At 41.1% G+C, this 12,060-nt stretch overlaps 1 protein-coding gene and 1 long non-coding RNA gene across 5 annotated transcripts in view; one reads left to right on the top strand and one right to left on the bottom strand.

The window, feature by feature from the left end:
• The window catches only part of PPP2R2B (protein phosphatase 2 regulatory subunit Bbeta), a 464,394-nt gene that overhangs the window by 403,750 nt on the left and 48,584 nt on the right, over nt 1-12,060 (top strand). For all 4 annotated transcript variants that reach the window (XM_072630667.1, XM_072630669.1, XM_072630668.1 and 1 more), the window contains one exon: nt 9,693-9,857. In XM_072630667.1, the coding sequence (XP_072486768.1) occupies nt 9,693-9,857 (165 nt within the window). The remainder of the gene's footprint in view (nt 1-9,692; nt 9,858-12,060) is intronic.
• Nucleotides 2,795-12,060, bottom strand: part of LOC140518482 (uncharacterized) — a 112,784-nt gene continuing 103,518 nt past the window's right edge. Inside the window, exon 3 of the long non-coding RNA XR_011971939.1 lies at nt 2,795-4,256. This is a non-coding gene — a long non-coding RNA (uncharacterized lncRNA). The remainder of the gene's footprint in view (nt 4,257-12,060) is intronic.

Here is a 12,060-nt window from a genome sequence, read left to right as displayed (position 1 = left end):
ACTGGTGGCATTTCACAGTTGTATATTTCCCTTGCATGTTTACCTGCAGATTGGTATTGACATGGTCTGGGCTTGCAGCTGCTTGTCTGTTTAGTGGAATGCCCCAGGCAGGGCCAGCTTGGGGCAAAATTGGAAAGTCAACTGTTTGTCATCACTGCTCCTCTGCCGCCTATCCATTCTTAGAGCTTTCTTCTTTTTCCTTAATAGCACTTAGGCTATATTCCATCCATAGAGATGCTGCTGCACTTCCACTATCAGTGGGGTAAACTCAGTATTTTCATACTCTTCAGGGTCCCTGCAGACATCCACGAATGACACCAGTTAAACTGATTATCACTAAGTTTCCAAGAAACAGCATCATAAATTTAGAGCCAGTAGGAAGCTTAGTTCAATTGCTTAGTTAGCTGAAGTTGCTACTTCAACCTCTTTAATTTAAAGACATAGCACTCAGGCCCAGAGAGATTAAGGGAAGTGCCTTTGGTCATACAAGTAATAAATAGCAGAGCCAGAATTCAAATGCAAACCCCTTGACCCCAAATCCAAAACTATTTCCACATTACCAGGCTACCCCTTCCTAGATGGATTTATATCTCTAAAGAGCAGACCTGAAGAAGCTATTTGAGGAATGGTGGCACCTGAATTAGGGATAGAAAACATTAACAAGAAATACACTGCTTATCATCAAGAACATAGGATCTGAAATCAGGACCAGGGTTCAAATCCTTGCTCTGACACTTATGTGACCACCTCTCTGTGCCTCAATTTCCTTATTTGTAAAATGATGAGGTTGGAATAGATATCTTCTAATGTCCCCTTTCAATTCTAAATCTGTGATCCTGTCAACTGCCCAAGTGCCTGTTTGAAAGGGTAATCCTTATCCCAGATGTTCACAGCTCAGTAAATGCTAGGGACCAATAATCATTCTCCTCTCTGACTTGGTCTCTTGAGATGTTCTCCATCACTTCATGATCTTATAGAGTCAAGGCTCATAGATTTAGAGCTGAAAAGGACCTTAGTAGCCACTAAATCCAAATATCTCACTCTACAGATGAGGAAACTGAGGCATGGAGAGAGCTACTCAGCTATCAGTGGGAACTTGAAGAAGTTACTCACGTGTTCTCCATACCACATCAGCCTGAAAACTATCTCAATCAGCCAATTAACAGACACTTTTTAAACAGACAAAAATATGACTTCTCTGCCTCCCATTCCCAGTTGAGAAAGAAAGACAAAATAAATTCCCTCACTGACCATGTCCAATATGTGTGTGTACATACACACATATGTTTGTATGCTCATCCTTCATTGCCGAAGAAGACCATGCCATCAGAGAAATGATGACATGACTTGCACTTGACTTTTGTTTTTGAATGAGAGAGGGCTGTGCAGGTCGCCAGCCTCACTTCTCCTCCAGAGCCATCTGAATCCAGTGACCAGACATTCATCAGGATAACTGGAGATGACCCAGGATGAGGCAGTTGAGGTTAAGTGACTTGCCCAAGGTCACACAGCTAGTGAGTGTCAAGTGTCTGAGATGAGATTTGAACTCGGGTCCTCCTGATTTCTGCACTGGGGCTCTATCCACTACCACCTAGCTGCCCCCTAACATGTATGTATATATATGTATATATATGCATATATACATATGTGTGTATATACATATATATGTGTCTGTGTGTATATATAAATATATGCACTCCAAATCCTTCACCTCTTCATCAGGAAGTGGTGAGTTGCATATTTCATTATAAGTCCTCCAGAATTCCATTTGGTTATCATGCTGATCAGAGTTTTTAAGCCTAAGTTGTTTATCCTTACAATATTCCTATCTTTGTAAAAAAAAATTCTGGTTCTGCTCACTTCACTCTGCATCAGTTTATACGTCATCCATCTCTTTCATCATTTCTTATATCAAAATAGCATTGCCTCACATTTATATACCATAATGCATTTAGGCATTTCCAAACTCATAAGCATTACCAGGCATTTATTAAGCAGACACCTTGCTAGATTCAGGGAATTCAAATGTAAAAATGAGAAGGTCCCTGCCCTCAAAGAGTTTATAGTCTACCTGATCTATCCCATTGTAAATTCCTTTAATGTGGAGTCAGTGCCTTGCACATGTCATAGTTAGAATTCAAAGAGTTGATAGGAAGGTTATCTCTCAGTCTCCTAGTTCTCACTGTCAAGAACTATACTTTTTTACCCAAAAAATACCTGTATCATTTGTAATCAGTGTTTTAAATGAGGAGAATGAAATTTGGCCTGGCAAAGATGGCCTCAAAGAATCTTAAATGTTCTCTCAAGAGGGTTGTGAGTCCAAGATACTTGGTTTTCAAGACCAAAAAAAAAAAAAGTGGTTTCTTTTCACCTTCCAATTTGGCAGCCTCCCTGAGTGATGACCTGAGGGGACAAAGTTGCTCTCAGTTGTGGGTATAATCATCAGGTAAAATAGAATTCTTCCCTCTAGATTTAAGTGATCCCTCTGCTGCTAATGCAGACATACAGAATAGAATCCTGCCCAGCTCCCCAAGCCTGAGTGGCTTTGGTGGATGATTACCCCCAAACAAGAACTCATCACTGTCAGCAAACTCAGCAGCTATGGCATAGAGACATCACATCAAGATGGAAGTTTTGACAGATTGCCATCAACTTCAAAATCCAACAAAAATCAAGCACCAATAGTTTATTCCTAAGTTAGCTTTTTGGAACAAATTAGAGACTTTTGAGTTCCTAATTCTTGCCAGCCATTAGCAAGAAAAAGAGCTTGTTATTTCAACACATTACTACTGAATTATTAATAATTAAGTTTAATTCAATAAGTATTTATCAAGCAACTGCTCAATACCCTATACAAACATTATCTCATTTGACTTTTACAACAGTCCCATAAGAAATACAAAGCTTATTTGTTGGCTATTATTTGGTGATGATTATTTTGGTTTTTTATGTTTTAAACATCAGACCTGTATTTCATTGATATAGGGAACTTTGAGTAAGGTGATTCTCTCTACCAATCCAAGTCAGCATTTGGGCTACAATTTCTCATGGAGATCTACCCAGGACAGTGAGAAATGCCCAGCATCACACACTCAGTATGTGTCAGAGGCCAGACTCAAACCCCAGTCTTCCTGACTTCTTCGAGGGTAGATGGGAGAGGGAGAAGAAAAACCTCTTGCAGTGGATGTGATTTAAGCTGAGTCTTGAAGGCAGTCAAGAATTCTAAGAGGCAGAGGTGAGGAAGGACAGCCTTCTAGGCATAGGAGACAGCTAGTACAAAGCACAAAATATTGTGGAGGTTTCTCCCCCTTGAATAAAAGAAGAAAACATATTTCATTCACTGTATTGCCATGAAGAGCCTAGTTGTCTCATTCTCCAGCCCAAGCCAGCTTGTTATTGCTGTCAGAGGAGATCATGTGTTCATATTCTTGAGCTTGGCAGAGTCTTAGATGAGGAAATGACTTTGTAGATGGTTCCCAGACACCTTAGGCTTTTAATGTCATTGGTGGTAGTTGTTTTTTTTTAACCTGTCGGAAGCAACTGCCAAAGAGTAAACTCCAACTGCCTTCAGTCAGGACTTTAAGTACTAGCTTAGGAGACAATCCAGTGCTGTGATCTCCCCTCCCCTTCTGGTCCCTTGGCTGCTGAGCCCAGAGCTTCACCCGCCTCTGCTTACTTTCTCCCAGCTACAGAAGTCTCCCCAGGCTTTCCACCCCCCTCTAGCTAAGTCCTTGCAATTTTTCTGTACTCTATTAATAAGGCACATGCTAAAGACTTAGGATTGGGAGTAAGCGATCTGTCTTGCCCCAGGGTTAATTTAATAGCAATCTGCTGGCTTTCTATATTGTATATTAGCTGTGAATCTCCCAGCACTGCCTTTACCACTTAGGGCTCTGGGACAATTGGGAAATCTGGGTAGAGAGTTGCAGAAGAGAAAATTGTCTGTCAAAATCCATCATTTCATTTTAGAGGAGAGGTGGGGAGCAGCGCATTGTTCATCTTTTTTCTCCTTCCTTCCAAAATTGAAAGACAAAGGGGAAAATAGCCCAACAGGGCAACCCACATTTATTTATCTTCTGGGGCAGATCTCCATACCAAGGGCTGGGACAGATGCAAAGTTGAGAGAAAACAAAAGTTGCTGCCTTGATAGGGTAGAAGGAGTACTGACTCTGGAGTCTGAAGACCTGGATTCAAATCATGCCTCTGGAGTTGCCTGCATGACCCTGGGCAAGTCACTTGAGCCTCAGTTTCCTCATCTGTAAAACAAAGAAGTTAGAGTCAATAACCTGTGAGATATCTTCCAGCTTTAGATCTTGATAACCTATTATACTTTGATGTTGAATTTATAGTTCAGTAAAATTGCTAGGTCTTAAAAGTTTAGAAGGGCAACAATCTAATATGGTGACTTTGTATGGCTGCAGATGAGCGATTTGACTTCTCTGAACTTCATTTTCATGTTTAAAGTGGGGATAATAATGCCTATTATACTTATCTCACAGGGTTCTTGTGGGGACCAAATGGACTAATGTGGGTAAAGCGTTTTACAAACCTCACGGTGCTATTTGAAAGGCAATTATTATTAGGGGGATAAGTTTCTTCATTTATAAAATGAGCTGGAGAAGGAGATGGTAAATCACTCCAGGATCTTTGCCCAAAAAAACCCAAATAGGATCACATAGAGTTGGATACAACTAAACAACAATGAAAGCACATATATAGGTAATAATGATAGACAGTACAAGTACAATACAGAGGTGTCAAATAACAGGTTTTGTGGGGACCTAGAGGAAGCTCATTTCTGACAGAAAGCTCAGAGGAAGATTCCTATGGGAAGCAGCATTGGGGTTAGACTTTAGAGGGTGCATAGGGATTCAATAAGCAGAAAAAGAAGGCATTCCCAGGCATGAGGAATAGAATGGACAAAGGTGTGGAGATGAGAAAGCAAATGGCATGTTAGGTAGAGGGGGATGGAGGAAAAAGAGAGGAAGGTACTAGAGCATATAGCATGTGGAATGGAGGGGTATGAGATAAAACTGAAAAGGTAGAGTGGTACCAGATTGTGGGGAGCCTTAGATGCCAAGCAAAGGAATTTAAACCATATTCAGTAATAAGGAGACACTGAACATGTTGAGCTAAGAAATCACCTGCCCAGATCTATACATAAAGAAGTATAGTCAGGGAGGGAAAGGGAGTAGTAGAAGCTGAATTAATGAAAATGTAGTGCTCCGTGGCAGAGAGGAAGTAGCTGGAATTCAGTGCTAAGCAGAACTGATGATAAGATAGCTTGCCTCCAATTTATTAATTTTTTTTATCCTACAAAAGCCTTCACTGAAGGAAATAGGAAAGATAGCTTAAAGAAAGAGCTAAATAAGTAGAACCTAAAATAATCATTGTATCTTTTCCAGAGCAACTAATCATTGAATAAGTAAAAGAGATTTAATGAGGTACCATGTGTATATACAGTCTTTTTTCACTCCTTAACAAGGGCTGAAGATCCCCAGGGGGTTGTTCAAGCTTGAGGATTAACCCACTAACCTTCAGAACCCTCAAAAGATCGACACAGGCTACCAGTAAAAATGAATTTGGTGTCTAAGGCCTGATGCCTATTTGGAGATTATCTCAAAAAGAGAATACCACTAAATCTGATATGTGGTTTCTAGTCAGGAGGCAGAGGCTAGGATTGGGAAGGGCTGCCTCAGTTATAAAGGGTGTTGGAGGTAGCCCGCTGGCACAGGGGCCTTTCACTGGACATGTTCTGAGGCAGTAAGAGATGGGGAAAGATGACCCGGCTGGCTGAATAGAATATGATTGGCTCCTTCATTTTCAGAAGTACAGACGCTCATGGTTTATTTTTAGGAGAGAAGATGAACTGTTGATAAAATACGCCATCCTTCCCACACAAAGCTGGGGGGAGGCTTGTTTTTGGAGGCACTGGCACAAGTCTGAAAGTTGACATCAGATTTTCTTGGGGAAGAAATAACAACCATACATAATGCAGGTTCTCTGGAGAATGAAGCCATCTTTGCCCCCTACACATTCAATTCCTTACCAAATCTTGTCATTTCTTTACCTTCAACAACTCTTGCAGACATCTAATTGGTGCAGACACTAATACAAGTAGGACCCCAGTTCAGGCCTATGTCGTGTCTCACCTGGACCACTGCAGTGGTTTCTTCAGTGATCTCTCTGACTCTTGTTCTCTCTCCTCTCCTCTCCCATCCATCCTCCATATGGCTGCCAAAAGTAATTTTCCTAAAGTACTGGTAAACTCCAGTGATTTCCTACTACTTCCAGGAGCAGATAGAAAGCCCTCTGTTTGGCGTTTAAAGATCTTTACAACCTGGCCCCACCAGCCTTCTCTTTCTTCTTACACCCCACATGTTAAGGGATCCAGCCATTTTGGCCTATTTGCCATGCTTCACATACAACATTCCATCTCATGTCCTTGTACCATTGCACTGGCCAGCCCATGCCTGGAATGCTCTTCCTCCCAACCTCCAATTCTTAGAATCCCTTACTTTCTTTCAAACTTTTTCCCAGGAAACACCTCCTTTCGTTGTTCAGTTGTTTCGGTAGTGTCTGACCCTTCGTGACTCCATTTGGGATTTTCTTATCAAAGATAAGTAAAGTGGTTTGCCATTTCCTTCTCCAGTTCATTTTGCAAATGAGAAAACTGAAGGAAACAGGGTTAAGTGACTTGCCCAGGATCACACAGCTAGGAAGTGTCTGAGGCCAAATTCAAACTCAGGTCTTCCTGACTCCACGCTCATCTGCAGTGCCATCTAGCTACCCCACCACCTCCTATGGGACACCTTTCTTGGTTCCAACTCACACTCCCTCCCCAGTGGCAAGTACCTTCTCATCTAAAAATATCTTCCATCTACTCCACATTTATTTTGTATGTTCTGATTTATGTAGGTTATCTCCTCCATTAGAATGTAAGCACGTAAAGGGGTAAGGTATTTGTTTTTTTATTTATATCCTCAGTGTTAGCACAGTCCCTACACATCAGAAGTGCTTGATAAACTGATAGATCAATTGACATAAAGTACCATGTAAAACCTTGTAATTATGGTAGCAACAGCAGAATATAAATGATATTTATTAATACATTAAGGTCCTATTTACTTATTCCTCTGTTCTTTTGTGATAAAACTCTATTGAGGAACTAGTGTTCCCAAAGGCACAATAGACACAAATCAACCTCAGCATCTGAAAGACGTACCACTGACACATTCTGATTGTGTGACCCTAGGCAAGTCACCTAACCCTATAACCTCTAGGCTATTTTCTAAATAGTAGTTTCTAAGACTACTTGGCAGAACAAGTGTCAGTATGCATTGTTAAAGTTTCCTCACTTGGAGTTCCCTGTGCCAATGAAACCACAGTCCAGTTCAAAAAAAAAAAAATTCCAGTCTGCTATATGAGTCTGACTCATACTCTTTTTTTTTTTTTTTTTTTGGAGGAGGGAAGACAAGGCAATTGGGGTTGTCCAAGGCCATACAGATAGTGTCAAGTGTCTGAGGCCAGATTTGAACTCAGATCCTCCTGACTCCAAGGCCAGTGCTCTATTCACTGCACCACCTAGCTGCCCCAACTCATACTCCTGATGCAAAAGAAAGATGCTAGATTTGTAATCAGAAAACTTGGGCTGCAATCCTGGCTCTGCCACTGTGTGACCTTAGGCAAGTCAGTTAATCTTTCTGGGCCTCAGTTTCCATATCTATAAAATGAAGCCATTCATTTTATGACATCTTATCATAATAGATAGATGACATCTTGTGTGTCCCAGTTCAAAGTCTGTGATGTTATAATCTTATTGGTAGTCAGTCATTTTGTACTAATTACAGACACAAAATGAGTGAATACAACCATAAGATAAGGAGAAGAGAGACTCCCTGTGTGATGGAAAGACAAAAATCAAGGGATTTCCCAAGAATCTATCCTCCAGTTTTAATGGCCTTTCCTCAGTCCTCTTCCCTTTTGATATCTCTATTGTTATGGATACCGCTGACTACCCTCTTTTCCTAGAAACTCCTACCTTAGTATCCTCGACACCACTTTCTCTTAGGTCTTCTTTTACCTGCCTGATGATTCCGTCTCAATTTCATTTGCTTGATCATCATCCATTTCCTACTCCCTTTAGCATGAAGTCCTCAGGATTCCATCTTGTACATTCTTTCTTCTCTTTCCACACCCTTTCTCAGTCTTATTTGTTTCCATAAAATCAGTTGTCATATCTAAAAAGGTGACTCCAAAATCTCTATATCTGTCTCCAATCTCCGTCTGAAATTACAAACTAGACACGATCTTCTGGATGCCTTCACCTCAGACTCAATATGTCTCAAATAGAACTGATTATACTTCCTCCTTAACTTATCCCCTCCTCTATGTCCCCATACCTCTTGGGTGCCAGCACACCTCAGTCACTCAGATTTATAACCCTGGAGTCATCCTTGATTCTGCCTTCTCTCTCATCTCCAGCGTGCAAGTAGGTGATAAATTCTTTGGATTGCATTTTTAGATGCATCTTCTGTATTTACATGACTATCACTCTAGTTCAGAACCATTTCTTTTTCTTAGCAAGACAACTAGAATAGTTTCTAATTAGCTTCTCAGTCTCCACCAATCATCCCTTTGCAATTAGAGTTGCCAAAATAGTCTCCTAGCATCGTAGATCTTATCACTTCTCTGCTTAAAATCTTTTGGTTCCTATTGCCTGGAGAATAAAATTCAAATTCCTCACCTTAACATTTGTAGTCATTCATAAACTGTTTTCAACCAACCTTTCCAGTTTCCTTTCATATTACTCCTCTTCATGTACTCTATATTCCAGTCAAAATAGATGACTTGCTATTCCCCTAACTCACCCTTCCACCTCCTGACCATTTGCATTTATGTAATCTATCTTGTATGCCTACAACATACTACTTACATCCCCTCTACTTCTCAGAGCCCTTATCTTCCTTCAAGGTTTCATTCAGGTACCACCTCCTCCTTGAAGCCTTTACTGATAGTCATTTTTCAGTTTTCTGCCCCCTCCAACTGTCTTGTATTTTCTTACATATGTACACACTATCTTCATCCTTTCCCCTTCCCATGCAATGTTAGCTCCTTGTTGAGGACAGGAATAGTCTCTCTTTTTCTTTGTAGCCTTGCCAAGCACAGTGCCTTCCATAGGGATGAACTGAGCTGAATTCAATTTGCCCTTTTATTATGAGATGAGTGGAAGGGATTTCAGTTGTTTGACAAGAGAAAAAGAAGCCATAAGTCTATCTTAAAGTAAACAGTTGTCCATGTGAAATATTTTCATATTGCTACTGGCATTTTAAGGTAACTTTAATAAAACAGTTTGAATATATACACAAGAGAGCAGGTAAGTATGTGAGCTTTTGTATTTGAATGTGGACTAGTCATGTAACTAACTGCCCTGGGGGCTGAATTGTCTACTATTGAAAATGGCAAGTATTATTGCTTGCATCCAGCCAAGATGTAATGTGACCATTTCTCTGAGACTTACAGCCCTTGTTACCATGGTGAAGTTACATCATCTCTCTGGACCTCAGTTTCCTCATATATAAAGTGAGAGTTAGACTCAATGACTTATGAGATCCCTTCCGATCCTAAATTGATGAGCTTTTACCTTTGAAACACCCTTATCTCTAATTCCTTCCTTGACCTGCCTGTGTCAGATATCGTGGACATTAAGCCAGCCAACATGGAGGAGCTCACAGAGGTCATCACGGCAGCAGAATTCCACCCACTCCACTGCAACACCTTTGTATACAGCAGCAGTAAAGGGACAATCCGGCTGTGTGACATGAGGGCATCAGCCCTTTGTGACAGGCACACAAAATGTAAGTAGTGACCATGAGGCATTCTGCACAGGGGAGTGTGGGGAGATAGGGAGCAGTCCAGATCTAAGGGGGATTCCTCTGAGGAGAGGGCTTGGAAACCCTCCACAATGCTATTCCCACTTTTTGGATGTAAAGAATGTACCCAGGAGTGGCCTGGCCAATTTAATAGTGATAAAAGATGAGGATATCTTGTCCTGAATAGGGATCCTTATACACAGTGTATTCATCCCCATCAACAGGACATTTGGAACTCTGAACATGGCACCTTGGTACAGAGTGAAGCATCCAGTTGTCCTGGGTACTTGTCACAGCTATTGTAGCTCTGAGTTGCACCCATGGACTTAGCCTTTTAAAAGCAGCAGAAGATGCCTCACACAAGGTCCAGCACAATGCTTGTTGACTGACTACTGAGATAGACCACAAGAATAGGCAGAAATGGGAGGCCTCATCCTTTAATCTTGTCAGGCTGACTCTGGCAGCTCCTGGTCACACAACTTTGTAAAACAAGATCTCTTCAAGGTCAGATATTCTTCTCACCTTGGTTAAAGATTGAGCTGAATTGACAAGGCTGCCCCTGGGTACTCCTCACATAGACAAAGCCCCTTCATGATAAGAGTACTTGAGTGTTTCAGTTTAGATATATTCATGATGTCCGACATGATGTGCCCATTCCTATTCTAAGCACTTGGAGTGATCCTGAGGACACATCAGAGATGGTTCCTGCCTTTAAAGTTCTCCTAGACTGGTTAGAGAGCTTGAGATACTGTACATCCACATCATGATCAATCAACAAGCAATGATTAAGTACCTATTATGTGCTAGGCACTGTGCTAGGGATTAGGGGACCAAAAAGTGAAACAGATTCGCCTTCTTGGAATTTACAGTCTGACCAAGGGAGAAAACATATATCTATATATACAATCAATAAGGCAATAAGAATGTCATGGAAATGAGAATTTGGGGAGGAAAGAGCTAACAAGTGCGACAGTGAAGAAAAACTTCATGTAGAAGATGATCCTTGAAAGAAACTAGAGATTCTAACACAGAAAGGTGAAGAGGGAGGGAGGGAGAGAGTGAGAGCGAGAAGAAGGGAGAGAGGGGGAGAAAGAGAGAGAGAGAGAGAGAGAGAGGAGAGAGAGAGAGAGAGAGAGAGAGAGAGAGAGAGAGAGAGAGAGAGAGAGAGAGAGAAGAAGGGAGAGAGAGAGAGAGAGAGAGAAGAGAAAGAGAGAAAAGAGAGAAAGAGAAGAAGGAAGAGAGGGAGAGAGAGAAGGAGGGAAGGGGAGAGAGAGAACATTCCAGGGAGAGGAAGGAGGAATAAAACAAAGACATAGAGGTGACAACAATACAGGACAGCATAGAATCAAATGCTCAAACATCTTCTTCAGACTAAGTTCTATGTTCAGTCTGGAAAGGGAGAAATCTCTATGGTCTACAAGTCCTAGAAAGAAAACTTTAAGGGAAAAGGTCTTCATACAAATTCCAGAGTTAATGGATGGTAGCGTGGTGACATTTTAGGTCTGATTTTGTGTGGATCCTCTCAGTCTTTCTAAAGGATGAAGGAAGCAGTTTCCTCATTTATTTTTAGGGGACATAAGAGTAGTTTTTGACTCTCTTTCTGATATGGCATTGATACTGAACAGAAGGACAGAGGGAACAGAAAGTGAACGTCTTTCATTCCCGTGCCTTTGATTTTAGTTTTTAATCCCGAAGTACCATTCCTGCTGTGATTGAGTGTGTAGGACTGGGGAGGGAAGGAGCCATGAAGGGAAGGCTGAGGAACAGTACAGCTGACTTATCTTTAGTCATTGGACATAATTGGCTTATTTTGTCAAAATCTTCAACTTGATCATTGTGAAAAAAATAAAATACACAAGCATTATTGAAATTGACTGAGATTAGAGGTCTGGAAGGTACATCACTCATGTTGGAACATGAGTGGGGTTGGCTGAAGGACTTAGTATTGGACTTCAGACCAGGGTTCAGCCTCAATGTGATGAATTAATCAACCAATAAGCCATTATCAAGCACTTTCTGTATTCCATGAACTATTCTAGGTGTTGCTAGGGGTGCAAAGATGAAAACCAAATAGTCTTTGCCCTCCAGAACCTAGGATTCTCCCAGGAGAGAGACTATGTACATATAGAGATATGCACAAGGTGTCCCAAAAGTCTTAGTACAGTTTTAAAAAACTACTTAAGCGATT

The sequence above is a fragment of the Notamacropus eugenii genome, chromosome 1, assembly GCF_028372415.1.
Source record: "Notamacropus eugenii isolate mMacEug1 chromosome 1, mMacEug1.pri_v2, whole genome shotgun sequence".
In the NCBI taxonomy this organism is placed as follows: domain Eukaryota; kingdom Metazoa; phylum Chordata; class Mammalia; order Diprotodontia; family Macropodidae; genus Notamacropus; species Notamacropus eugenii.
The sequence above is the reverse complement of the archived record's forward strand: the minus strand, read 5'-3'. Positions and strand labels throughout refer to the sequence as shown.